The sequence below is a fragment of the Lipotes vexillifer genome, unplaced genomic scaffold (assembly GCF_000442215.2).
Source record: "Lipotes vexillifer unplaced genomic scaffold, Lipotes_vexillifer_v1.1 scaffold213, whole genome shotgun sequence".
Lineage (NCBI taxonomy): Eukaryota > Metazoa > Chordata > Mammalia > Artiodactyla > Lipotidae > Lipotes > Lipotes vexillifer.
The window spans coordinates 2,734,237-2,748,705 of NW_006780610.1; the positions used below are offsets into that span (position 1 = coordinate 2,734,237).

The window sequence follows — 14,469 nt, forward strand, 5'->3', positions numbered from 1 at the left end:
GGTGATTCTTTGGGGTTTTGTGCTATTAGTCACTTTGTCCTCACACTGTTCCCAGAGGACAGGACGGGATAGCTTTCTTTGAACTTCTTGTTCCAATTCACAAGGTGCACATATTTCAAAAACCTGTTTATGTCTGAGGTCTCCATAAGATTGGTGTAACTGTCCTGGCTAGGCTGTTCTGTGCTGAATTATGTGTTACCTCTCACGTCTTTGAAGATGGCTTGTACAGTGATAGTTGTGGCTGGATGCACATGTGGCCTAAATGTAAGTAATCTGTTCTGTAGGGTTTGCCCAGAGAACCTCTTCAATGGTCTGCTGGATATCTTTTAAGTAAATTAGAATTCAAAAACACAATCCCTAAAACTAATATGAAAGCGGCTGCACTTTGTGGAAGATTCAACACCTGTGTTATTTTTTAACTTTTTGGTTTAACCCAAAATCTCTTAAAAAAAAAATAAAGCATTGTGCTACATGGCAAGTAAATTGAGGATTACTGTAATGTGGTAATTTGCTAAATTACATTCAGAGATTCTCCAGAGATGCTTGTGGGGTTTGACAAGTAAAATAATGTGAATTTCACTTAAAAATATTTTTCCCTATTTAAAAAGTATAATAAAAAGCATCTGTACTCAAAAATGTTATATGCCAAATTATGGTACATGGGAGATAACAACTTTAGCTATTGTTACTAGGTAACTTCTTTTTTTTTTCATTCTGGTAAACTTAAAAAGAGAAAACCTTTTTAATGTACAACTGGGAATGAAGTTTCTCTTCCCATCTCTGTTTCATTAAAGACTATCCTGAACTTGCAAGACAGGTTGTTTAAAAATCTATTGAAATTTCGGGGCTTCCCTGGTGGCGCAGTGGTTAAGAATCCGCCTGCCAATGCAGGGGACACGGGTTCGAGCCCTGGTCCAGGAAGAACTCACATGCCGCGGAGCAACTAAGCCCGTGCGCCACAACTACTGAGCCTGCGCTCTAGAGTCCGCGAGCCACAACTGCTGAAGCCCACGCGCCTAGAGCCCACGCTCCGCAACAAGAGAAGCCACCGCAATAAGTTCATGCACCGCAAGGAAGAGTAGCCCCCGCTCCCTGCAACTAGAGAAAGCCTGTGCTCAGCAACAAAGACCCAATGCAGCCAAAAAAAAAAAAAAATCTATCAAAATTTAGACTCAACATGAATGAATTAGTATTTTCTCAGTACTACTATGCAACCAAAACAAAAACATATGCCGAAGCTGACATATGATGGCAGTTGTCATCTAAACCCCGTAACTGCAAGCTTATTTTCCTTAAAGAAGCCTCATTGCTCTTTGTTTGACATTATCAGTAATTGTTGTAAAACAGAGCTTATAAAATAAATGTATACTTCTGGGACTTCCCTGGCGGTGCAGTGGTTGAGACTCCACACTTCCACTGCAGGGGGCACGGGTTCGATCCCTAATCCCGGAACTAAGATCCCGCATGCCTCACAGTGCGGCCATAACAAAAAATAAAAGTGTACTTCTAAAATGTCCTTTTATCTGCTTTACATATTGAGGCTTCATGTAAGATTTTATTTTTTTAAAAAGTCGCCTAAAAAAATTGGAAAGTGGAATTCAAGTTAAGCAAGTTCTTAACTAGAAACAACACATCAATGCCTGTTAATCTCCCAAGGAAATAACGGCCTGGGCTAGTCATAATATTTGACAACTGTGTTTGTCTCTGCAGAGTTCAGCACATCCTGGGGAATCTTGTTATGCAGCTCGTTTTGGGTATCCCCTTGGAAATGGTCCACAAAGGCCTCCGTGTGGGGCTGGTGTACCTGGCAGGAGTGATTGCAGGTTAGTGTTCTGAATGCAACACAGAATCAACACCTCTGGACTCTTAGGAGGTAATAAACAAAGGTAATAAACATTTTTTTTAAAATAAATTTTATTTATTTATTTTGGCTGCGTTGGATCTTCGTTGCTGCCCACGGGCTTTCTATAGTTGCAGGGGCAGGGGCTTCTCACTGCGGTGGCTTCTCTTGTTGTGGAACGTGGGCTCTAGGCATGCCAGCTCAGTAGTTGTGGCTCATGGGCTTAGTTGCTCCAGGGTATGTGGGATCTTCCCGGATCAGGGCTTGAATCCATGTCCCCTGCATTGGCAGGCGGATTCTGAACCACTGCGCCACCAGGGAAGCCCGGTAATAAACATTTAAATCAAGATTTATTGCATTCCTCATATGTGCTAGGGTACCTGATAAGTTTAGAAATACGTTAATTAGAGATAAGATAAGCGTATAGAGAGGTCTTTGTGCCCATTCTCAGGTACCTCACAGTCAGACAGGGTTTTGCGCCATTGGAAACTGAGTAGTTTGGTGTTCAGGTGTATATATTGGATAAAGGACTAAAGCCAGAAGGTCCTTATTTGTCACGACTAATGATTTGGGGAAATAAGGTCATCAAGATTGCATTTAAGGAAGATAACTTCAAGAGAATGTTGAGAATAGCTAAAGGGACCCAAAGACTGGGTAGGGGCTATCACCCTGGGACCAGCGGCAAATGCCAATGATCTCTCATACTGCGTGTGCCGAAGATGATTCATTAGGGTGTGGGCAGAAAATATTAGAACTCCTATCTATCCATTTATTCCTTAGAAACTTTAAAAAATTAAACTTTTTATTTTGAGATAATTATAGATTTACACTGTAAGAAATTAAGTACCTAGAGGTCCCATGTACCCTTTAACCAGTTACCCACAATGGTAACAGCTTGCAAAACTATAGTACAGTATCCTAATCAGGACATCTACACTGATACAAAGTACAAAATATTTCCAACACCACAAAGATTCCTCACAGTTGCATTTTTACAGCCATACCCTCTTCTCTCCCACCCCTTACATGTTCCTTTACCCCTGGCAACCACTAATCTGTTGTGTCTATCTTTTTCTCACTTCAAGAATGTTATATAAATAGAATAATACATTATAGCCATTTAGGATTAGCCTTCTTCACTCAGCATAAGTCTCTGGAAATTCATGTAGGTTGTTGCATGTTTCAATAGTTCATTTTTATTGCTGAGTAGTATTCCACGGTGTGGATGGAAAACCACCACAAGTTTAATCCTTCACTCATTGGAGGACATTCCAGTTTTGGGCTATTACAAATAAAGTTGCCATAAACATTTGTGTACAGGTTTTTGCAAACATAAGTACAGTTTTGTGAACATGAGTTTTCATTTCTCTAGGATAAACGTCCAAGAGCAAGTTGGTTGGGTTGTATGGTACTTGTATATTCAGTTTTTTAAGAACCAGCCAAAATATTTTTCAGAATGGCTGTTTCATTTTACTTTCCTCCCAGGTTTGTATAAGTGATTCAGTTTTCTGCATCTTCACCAGCATTTGTCACTATTTTTAATTAATTAATTAATATTTTTGGCTGTGTTGGGTCTTCATTGCTGCTCGTGGGCTTTCTCTAGTTGCCGCGAGTGGGGGCTACTCTTTGTTGTGGTGTGCAGGCTTCTCATTGCGGTGGCTTGTCTTGTTGCGGAGCATGGGCTCCAGGCATGCGGGCTTCAGTAGTTGTGGCACACGGACTCAGTAGTTGTGGTGCATGGGCTTAGTTGTTCCGCGGCATGTGGGGTCTTCCCAGACCATAGCTCGAACCTATGTCCACTGCATTGGCAGGCAGATTCTTAACCACTGCACCACCAGGGAAGTCCCTGTCACTATTTTTAATTTTAGCTGTGCTCACACATGTGTGATCTCATCATGGTCTTAATTTGCATTTCTCTAATGATGTTGAACATCTCTTCATGGGCTTATTTGCCATCTGTGTTTCCTCTTCAGTGAAATGTCTGTTCATGTCTTTTGCCCACTATCTAAATAATTAGATTTTTTTTAACTGTTGAATTTTGAGAGTTCTTCATATATTCCAGATCCCAGTCCTTTATCAGATATGTAGTTTACAGATATTCTTTTTCAGTCTGTAGCTTGTGTTTTCATTGTCTTAACAGGGTCTTTCACAGAGCAAAATTTTTTAATTTTGATGAAGTCCAGTTTATCAATTTTTCCTTTTATGAATCGAGTTTTTGGTGTCATGTCTAAGAACACTTCACCAAGCCCTGTTTTGAATATTTTGTCCTATGTTGTCTTCTAAAGTTATGTTTTACACTTTACATTTAAGTATGTGATCCGTTTGAGTTGGTTAGTTTTTGTATAAAGTGTGATGTTTAGATTTTGTTTGTTTGTTTATTTGCCTATGGTTATCCAAATACTCTGGAATAATCTGTTGAAAAGACTATTCTTCCTTCACTGAGTTGCTTTTATAACTTTGTCAAAAATCAGTTGGCTGTAGTTTTTTTTTTTTTTTAATAAATGTATTTATTTATTTTTGGCTGCGTTGGGTCCTCATTTCTGTGCACAGGCTTTCTTTAGTTGTGGCGAGCGGGGGGCTACTCTTTGTTGCAGTGCATGGGCTTCTCATTGCGTTGGCTTCTCTTGTTGCGGAGCACGGGCTCTAGGTGCACAGGCTTCAGTATTTGTGGCTCGTGGGCTCTAGAGTGCAGGCTCAATAGTTGTGGCACACGGGCTTAGGTGCTCCGTGGCACGTGGAATCTTCCCGGACCAGGGCTCGAACCTGTGTCCCCTGCATTGGCAGGTGGATTCTTAACCACTGCACCACCAGGGAAGCCCTGGCTGTAGTTTTGTGGAACAATTTCTGGGTTCTCCTTTTTGTTTCATTGATCAATGTGTTTACCCCTCCACCAATACCACATAGTCAGTACCACTGTAGCTATATAATAAGTCCTGAAATCAGTGAGAGGGATTCCTCTCATTTTTTGCTCATTTTAAAGATTACTTTGTGCATTTTTCTTTTACATAAAGATGGGTGTCTAATTTTTTTTTTGTCACTTCTGTTATTCAGCATAATTATTCTGAGGTTTGTCTATGTTGTTGTGTGTATGAATAGTTGATTCCTTTTTGTTGCTGAGTAGTATTTCATGGTGGGAACATACAGCAATTTGTTTATCCATTCTCCTGTTGATGGACATTTGGGTTGTTTCCAGTTTGAGGCTATTACGGATGAAGCTACTATGAACACTGGTGTACAGTCTTCGTGTGGACAAATGTTTTCAGTTCTCTTGGGTAAATACCTAGGAATAGAATGGCTGGATTCTATCACGGGGTTACATTTAACTTTTAAGAAACCACCAGACTTTTAAAATAGCTTTACTGTGATATAATTCATATACCATACAGTTCACCCATTTAAACTGTATAATTCAATGTTTTTAAATCAATTTACAGGGTTATGCACCCTTTATCACAATCTAAATGTAGAATATTTTTGTGCCCCAGAGAAGCCCTGTGCCCATTAGCAGTCACTCCCCACTCCTCACCCCAAATCCCTTCCCCAGCCTTAGACAACCACTAATCTACCTTCTGTCTCTTTAGGTTTTTACCCATTTTGCACATTTCATATAAATGGAATCATAAAATGTGATATTTTTTGACTTTTTTTTCCACTTAGCAAAATGTTTTCATCCTTCATCCATGTTGGAGCATGTATAAGTACTTCATTCCTTTTTATTGCTGGATACATTCCATTGTATGGATATACCACATTTTCTTTATCCATTCACCATTTGGTGGACATTTGGGTTGTTTTCACTTTTTGGCTATTATGAATAATACTGCTATAAACATTTGTGTACAAGTTTTTGTGTGGATCTCTTGTGTATATACCTATGAGTGGAATTACTAGGTCACACGGTAACAAAGTGGTACCATTTTACATCCCCACCATAAGTTCCAGTTCCTCCATATACTCATCAACACTTGGTATGGTCAGTCTGTTAATTTTAGCCAATCTGTTGCGTATATAAAGGTATCTCATTGGGTTTAAATTTGCATTTCCTAATGAGAATGATGGTGAACAGTTTTAATGTGCTCAGTTGCTATCCATATATCTTCTTCAGTAAAGTATCTGTTTAAATCTTTTGCCCATTTAAAAATTGAATTACGGGGACTTCCTGGTGGTGCAGTGGTTAAGACTTGCGCTCCCAATGCAGGGGGCCTGGGTTCGATCCCTGGTCAGAGAACTAGGTCCCACATGCATGCCACAACTAAGGGTTTGCCTGCCACAACTAAGGAAACCCACATGCTGCAACTAAGGAGCCTGCCTGCCGCAACTAAGACCCAGCGCAACCAAATAAAAAAATGAATTGCATTCCTTTACATTCCTTATTATATATTATTATTACAATTTCTTTCTTTTTTATTTTGGCTGCGTTGGGTCTTCATTGCTGCATGTGGGCTTTCTCTAGTTGCGGCGAGCAGGGGGATACTCTTCATTGCAGTACGCGGGCTTCTCATTGTGGTAGCTTCTCTTCTTGCAGAGCATGGGCTCTAGGCACTTGGTCTTCAGTAGTTGCAGCATGCAGGCTCAGTAGTTGTGGCATGCAGGCCCTAGAGTATGTGGGCTTCAGTAGTTGTGGCACACGGGCTCGTGGGCTCTAGAGCACAGGCTCAGTAGTTGTGGCACATGGGCTTAGATGCTTTGTGGCATGTGGGATCTTCCTGGACCAGGGATTGAACCTTTGTCCCCTGCATTGTCAGGTGGATTCTTAGCCACTGTGCCACCAGGGAAGTCCCTATTAAAAGTTCTTTATCACATATGTGACTTACAAATATTGCCTTCTAGTCTGCTGCTTGTATTTTCATTCTCTTAACAGTATCTTCTGAAGAGTCAAATTTTTGAATTTTGATTAAGTATAATTTATCAGTTTTTAAATTTTAGGAATTATGCTTTTAGTGTCATATTTAAGAAATTTTGCCTAGCCCAAGGTCACAAAGATTTTCTCTGTGTTTTTTTCTAGAAGTTTTATAATCTTAGGCTTTATATCTAGGTATACGATCCATTTTTATACATGGTGCAAGGTATGGATTGAAGTGTCACTTTTTTGAATGTAAATGTCTAACTGTTCCAGCATCATTGGTCGAGAAGACAATCCGTTCTTTACTGAATTGCCTTTGCATCTTGTCAGAATCAATTGTCCATATATATGTGGGTTTATTTCTGGACTTTCTGTTGTGTTTCCCTCATATATTTGTATATCTTTACACCAATACCATACTGTCTTGATTACTGTAGTTTTCTATTAAGTCTTGAAATTGGGATGTGTCAGTGCTCCAACTCTGCTCTTTTTCAAAGTTGGTTTGGTTATTCTAGGTCCTTTGCATTTCCATGTGAACTTTAGAATCAGTTTGTCAATTTCTACAAAAAAGTCTACTGGGATTTTGATTTGGATTGCAATGAATCTTTAGATCAACTTGGGGAGAAATGACATTTTAATAATATCGGAGTCTTCCAACCCATGAACAAGGTATAGATTTCTATTTATTTAGGTCTTTCAAAATTCCTTTCAACATCTTTTTTAGTTTTCAGTGTTTAGGTCTTGCACATTTTTTGGGTCAGATTTATTTCTATATTTCATATTTTTGATGTACTGTAAAGGGTACTATTTAAAAAATTTCTATGTCTGATTTTTCATTGCTATTAAATAGAAATACAGTTGATTTTTTGTATATTGATCTTGTATCCTCCAACCTTGATAAGTTCGCTTATTATTCCTAGTAGTTAGTCTAATAGTTTAACTGTTAAACAATGAACTTCTGTGTTGAGTCTTTGTTGCTGCTTGTGGGCTTTCTCTAGTTTGTGGCACACGGGCTTAGTTGCTCCGCGGCATGTGGGATCTTCCCGGACCAGGGATCAAACGCATGTCCCCTGCATTGGCAGGCAGATTCTTAACCACTGTGCCACCAGGGAAGCTGAACTTCTAAAGAGATTTAAATAATAACAAAATCTTGTATATTTGCCCGCATCCTTACCATTTCTAATGCTCTTCATTCCTTTGTGTAGCTCCATATTTCCATCTGATATCTTTTTTTGTCTTCCTGAGGATTTCCTTTAACATTTCTTTTAGCATGGGTCTGTTAGTCATCAATTCTTCCAGCCTCTGTATGTCTGGGGAAAAAAAAATCTTTATTTTGCCTTCATTTTTGTAATATATTTTATTAGGTTTGGAATTATAGCTTGACAGTATTTTTCTTTCAGTACTTTAAAATGTTGTTTTCTCATTTGCATTGTTTCCAATGAGAAACCTGTTGTCATCCTTACCTTTGTTTCTCAGTATGAAGCGTGTCTTTTTGTTCTGGATGCTTTTAAGAATTTTAACTGTTTTGAGAATGTGATTTTGTTATGCCTTGGTGTGCTTTTCTTCATGTCTCTTGTGTTTGGGATTTGTTGAGGTTCCTGGATCTGTGGGTTTATAGTTTTCATAAAACTTTGGAAAAACTTTGGCCATAATTTCTTCAAGTATTTTTTTCTGTATCTGCTTTCATTCCTCTTTTCTGGGGACTCCAATTATGTATTTATTATTATACATATCAGAAGACTGCTTGAAATTGACCTATAGCTCATTAATGCTGTATGCATTTTAAAAAATATTCTTCTCTGTGTGTTTTATTTTGGATAGTTTTATCACCATGTCTTCATGTTCACTAATCTATTCTTCTGCAATGTCTAATCAGCCAATCAACTGAACAAGTTTATGTTTTCATTTTAGACCTTGTAGTTTTCATCTTTAGAAGTTTGATTTGAGCCTGTTTCATTTCTTATATAGTGCTATTTAACTTTTGAACGTATAGAATATAGTTGTAATAATTATTTATTGCCCTTACTTGCTAAATCTTACACCTGTGTCAGTTTTGGTAGGTATTTTTTTTTTAATTGAAGTATAGTTGATTTACAATATTGTGTTAGTTTCAGGTGTACAGCAAAGTGATTCAGATATATACATATATATATATATTTTTTTTTTCCAGATTCTTTTCCCTTATAGGTTGCTATTAGATATTGAGTATATTTCCCTGTGCTATATAGTAGGTCCTTGTTGGTTATCTATTTTATATATAATAGTGTGTGTATGTTAATCTCAAACTCCTAATTTATCCCTCCCCCCTCCCCTTTAATAACCATAAATTTGTTTTCTATGCCTGTGCGTCTATTTCTCTATTGAAAATAAGTTCATTTGTATCATTTTTTTTTTTTTTTTTTTTTTTTTTTTTTCTTGCGTTATGCGGGCCTCTCACTGTTGTGGCCTCTCCCATTTGTGGAGCACAGGCTCCGGACGCGCAGGCTCAGTGGCCATGGCTCACGGGCCCAGCCGCTCCGCGGCATGTGGGATCTTCCCGAAACGGGGCACGAACCCGCGTCTCCTGCATCGGCAGGCGGACTCTCAAGCACTGCGCCACCAGGGAAGCCCCATTTGTATCATTTTTTAAAGATTCCATATAAAGCAGAAACTAACACACAATTGTAAAGCAATTATACTCCAATAAAGATGTTAAAAAAAAAGATTCCACATATAGGTGATATCATATTATATTTGTCTTTCTGTCTAGCTTACTTCACGTAGTATGATAATCTATATGTCCATCCATGTTGCTGCAAATGGCATTGTTTTCATTCTTTTTTTATGGCTGAGTACTATTCCACTGTGTATGTATACCACTTCTTTTTTTTTTTTTATCTCATCTTTATTCGTTCATCTGTTGATGGGCATTTAGGTTGCTTCCATGTCTTTGCTATTGTAACTAGTGCTGCAGTGAACATTGCAGTGCATGTATGTTTTCAAGTTATAGTTTTCTCTGGATATTTGCCTAGGAATGGGATTGCTGGATCATATATGGTAACTCTTCTTCTAGTTTTGGTAGGTTTTTTGGTCTGTTTGTTTTTGTTTTTTGTTTTCTGGCTGTGCCACATGGCTTGTGGGGTCTTAGTTCCCCAACCAGGGATTGAACCAAGGCCCTCAGCAGTGAGAGCTTGGAGTTCTAACCACTGGACCGCTAGGGAATTTCCAGTTTTGTTAGGTTTTAATTGATTTTTTTCTCTTCATTATGGGTCATATTTTCCTGCTTCTTTGCATGTCTGACAATTTTTGTCTGGATGCTAGACATTTTATCTTTGGATGGTGGATATTATTATATTCCTATAAACATTCCTTAGATTTGTTCTGTAACTCAGTTAAGTTACTTGGAAGCAGTCTGAACTCTAGCTGCCTGTATCTATATGGACCTAGACTCTAGACTCTATCTCATCAACTTAAAGTTTACTGTGATCTGCCTAAGTTCCCCCTTCATGTACTGCAGCCTACAGTCTCTCTCAAGGCAGTAAGCTGGGCATTTAGTCAACTCATCTTATTTATTTCTTGTTTCTCAGGATTCACTGTCCTTTGTTATCTGATGTCCAGTATCTTGAATACCATTGTTTCGTGTATTTTGTCCACTACTTTCAGCTGTTTCAAGCAGGAGGAAAAATTTTACCCTTGGCACTTCACTGTGGCCAGAAGTGGACATCTGTATTTTAAAAATAAATTTCTCATGATTAAGACACAACCACCCCAGCCCTAGTTTGTAGGTTAACATTTGAAAACCACTGCTTTAATCCTAATGGACTACTCCTCACTGATCTTCAGTCATCCATATAACTTTGTTTCTATGTCTTTGCTACTCCAGATCCCCAAGTCCTGACCTTCTTCCCCCTTGTTTTCCCTGTCCAATCTTAAAGGGTCTTCAGAGTTTAATCAGAATGCTGTCTCCCTCCTCTCAGAGTAGCAGGGCTTCCACCTCTCTGCTGAGAAAGTCATTCTACCCTAAATGCTTCCATAGCAGATTTATTACATTAAAAAAATCATAGTAGTTGTTATATTCTGCATTTTATGATAACCATTTGCTCATCCATTTGTAAGATTCCTAAGGTCAGACACTTTTTTGTCTTTTTTGCATGAAGTAGGTATTGTATTGTGTTGTATCCTAAGGAATGAAGGAGGGCCTTGAAGGCAAGAGAATGAGTAATAGAACTAAGCAGTACAGAGGGAACACCTCAGAGTTTCATAAGGTGGTTCTAAAGTCTTGTTTTGGTTCAGGCGATATAAGGTTGGGTTAGCAATAGGTTTCATCTTGCCTGGTGAATGTGACTGAAGAGTATGTTAAGAAGGATTCTGAGACCGCATCTTGACTCCATGAGAAAGCTAGCCTTTAGATAATAAAATATTGGAATGTCTCAGGTGTTGTGATAGTTTTGACTGAACATGTAGGATATTTTGAAACAATGGCTAACAAGTATAAAATACATGTCACAGAGTGTTCTAAGCATCATGCACATATAAACTCATTTACTTCTCCTGACAACCCATTGAGGTAAGTTCTATTAATACCCCCATTTTGTAAACAGGGAAACTAAGGCACAGAGACGTTAAGAAACTTGCTCAAGTCACAGTTGGTTATTCTGGCTCCAGAGCCTGTGTTTTTATCACCATTATACTGTCTTCATATTGAACATTTAATGTTTCATAAAAATTGAGGGAGTTAGCCCACATAGCTATACTTTTCTAGTATGGAAGGGACAAAGTGAATTTGTTGTTTGTTAATATAATTGTCCAAGCTTCCCCAACTTTTACCTTAGATTAGAAAGATTTATCCTTCATGATTTTTATAGTCATATCTGATTCTTTGTGTTTTATTTCTTTAGGATCTCTTGCCAGCTCCATCTTTGACCCACTCAAATCTCTTGTGGGTGCTTCAGGAGGAGTCTATGCTCTGATGGGAGGCTATTTCATGAATGTTATAGTGGTAAGAACTTTGGGAGTGGAATCTGTGGACCTTAAATTTTTTTTTTTTTAAACAATTACTGGTATTTGGTTCAGGGGATCTTCATTTATCAATATTTACTAAGAACACATCTTCCATTTGGCCACAAGAGTTTTCCTTTCATATTTTATCTTTATTTTTTTCTCCCAATCTCAAAAATAATGAATATTAAATAAAATTCAAAATTGAAAAATAGGAAGTCAAAGTTCCCAATTTAGTATCTGTTAACAGTTTGATATACATCCTTTCAGACATTTTCTATGTGTATTCAAAATTCTACCAATAGTAATGCTCCAAAAATGGAACTACCCTTATATTGTTCTGCATCTTAACATAAAGTATCCTATCTACTCATGGCAGTACACAGAAATCCAGCTCAGTCTTTTCAGGCGCTCCACATCATGCTCTATATATCTGTATCCCGGCATTTAATCCTTAATTGAAAAGAAATCTCGGGTGATTACAGCTTTTCACATTTCAAAATAATGCTGTAAGGAATGTTCTTTCACACCTATCTTTTTGCATTTGTGTGATTCTTTTTGCAGGTAAATTCCTAGAAGTGGATTTACTGGGTGAAGGCTTTTCATTTTCATTGATAAATGCCTCCAAAGTTGCATACCATTTTACACGCCCATGATATAGTATGTGAGATGCCAACCACTTTTTAAAACAGGCTAAAATCCTGACTAAATTAACCCTTTAACCACATAGGTGTGCTTTAAAGATACTCTAGGAGGAAGCAATATGAATCAATTAAAAAACTGTTCAAAAAATAGAAGTCATTTAGAAAAATGTTTTTCAAACTTTGGATTGCAACCCATTAGTGGTTGTGAACGCAGTTGAAGGGATTGTGAAAAAATCCCTTTACAAACAAAAATTTCAGTACACATCACGTGTAATAAGGATAAGTACTATTTGATTTATGTGTGTTATGTAAATTGTTACTGTAGGTCATGGTCACAACAATTTGAAAATAATTGATTTAGAATAAACACAGCTGTTTCAGCATCTCTACTCTGGGAAGAGAGTTAACTTGAAAGGGAAGGGAGAGGTAACTCGGGCTGAAGTGGGAATATCTTTCTGAGTCTGCTCTGTCCTCTAGTAACACACGAGGGTACTGCAAGCTGGTGTGAGAGTTTTCAAAGCTAAAATCCAACTGGGTTGTTTTTGGACTGACCGACATTTAAAATTTTTTGAAATTATCTAAAAAAATAAAGGTAATACTCAAATTTTAGTTGTCTTTGCTAACTCCTACTTAGAAAGAGGGTAAAGATGTATCAAATCAATATTAACCAAAAAACTTGGAAATATTTCATCAGATTTAGTTTGACAACATGCATTAACTATCTATGACATATTAAGTGTTGATTTTTTATTACTTATATTTAGATTATTTCCTGCTAATAAAATTGTGTCTACTTTATATCAAGGAATTTAATATCATGTTTCATTTTCACTCCAAAGTGCACCAGCATTGTGCTTCCCACATACATTTGAAAACTGGGCTGTTACACCGATGCTTTGTTTTGCAAATATTTGACACTCACGCTTTATTTTAAATGATAAAGCAGATGAAGGGGGAGGACAGTTGAAGTTTCATTTGCCAATAGATAGCTTATATTATTTATCTCTTTGCAAGAATTTTCGAGAAATGATTCCTGCCTTTGGAATTATCAGACTACTCATCATCGTCCTTATAAGTAAGTATGTTTTGTGAACACTTCACACCTTCAGTTTTATGGGTTCAACCGTCAGAAGACCTTCTCACATTTCCCAAACACTAACAAGTAGGATGACCATCAGCCTAGAGTCAGACAGAATGGTTCGGCTTCAGAGCCCTAAGCAGACAGGTGTGAATGGAGTTTTCACAGACCCTGGTGGGTGGTTCTTAGAGGTGCCTCTGTTTCTTTCTGGACTGCGGGGAGTCAAGAGAGTAGGGCTCGAGGCACTCCACCCACTTCAACCACAATACCATCGTTTATGGATTTTTAAAAAATATATATATATTAAAAAATATTTATCTTTGGCTGCGTTGGGTCTTCGTTGCTGCAAGCAAGCTTTTCTCTAGTTGCGGCAAGGGCTACTCTTTGTTGCAGTGCGCGGGCTTCTCATTGCGGTGGCTTCTCTTGTTGTGGAGCACGGGCTCTAGGCACACGGGCTTCAGTAGTTGTGGCGCATAGGCTTAGTTGCTCTGCAGCGTGTGGGATCTTCCCAGACCAGGGCTTGAACCCGGGTTCCTGCATTGGCAGGCAGATTCTTAACCACTGCGGCTCCAGGGAAGCCCCTGGATTTTTAAAATTTTTTATTAAAAAAATTTTTTTATTGGAGTATAGTTGATTTAAAATGTGTGTTAACTTTCTGCTGTCATTTATGTTTTATATACTGGATTTTTCTTGTTCATACATTAGATTCTGTGTATGATTTTGTCAGAAAGGCAAAGCTTGAGAACCATTCATATAATCCATTTTCTTCCTCAATTTCAGATTAAAAAAAAAAAAAACTGATCTAGGATATAAGCATGGAGTGGTGGCTGAAAATGAGAGCAGAGGTGAAGGAAGAGAGGGGTCAGGGAAGTAGGAGCATGACTGATGTGGCTTTGGAAATCTCCAGGAATGATAGTCTAGAATTACATGCTGAAAGAATTTAGGAAGTATGTTCAATCTGGAGAAGAGGTGGAATTTTAGGCGTGTCTGAAAGTCAGGATTTTGGACGGGTGGCAGGCCATACAGAGTAGAAGCAAACAAGAGTGAAGGCAGAGCTGGTAACTTGTATTTCTGGATCTGCTCCTGC

The 14,469-nt window shown here is 38.1% G+C and overlaps 1 protein-coding gene across 1 annotated transcript in view; it reads left to right on the plus strand.

Moving 5' to 3' along the window:
• Positions 1–14,469, plus strand: part of RHBDL2 (rhomboid like 2) — a 53,642-nt gene that overhangs the window by 34,512 nt on the left and 4,661 nt on the right. Inside the window, exons 4-6 of the mRNA XM_007453782.1 lie at positions 1,711–1,823; positions 11,561–11,661; positions 13,319–13,379. Of these exons, the coding sequence (XP_007453844.1) occupies positions 1,711–1,823; positions 11,561–11,661; positions 13,319–13,379 (275 nt within the window). The remainder of the gene's footprint in view (positions 1–1,710; positions 1,824–11,560; positions 11,662–13,318; positions 13,380–14,469) is intronic.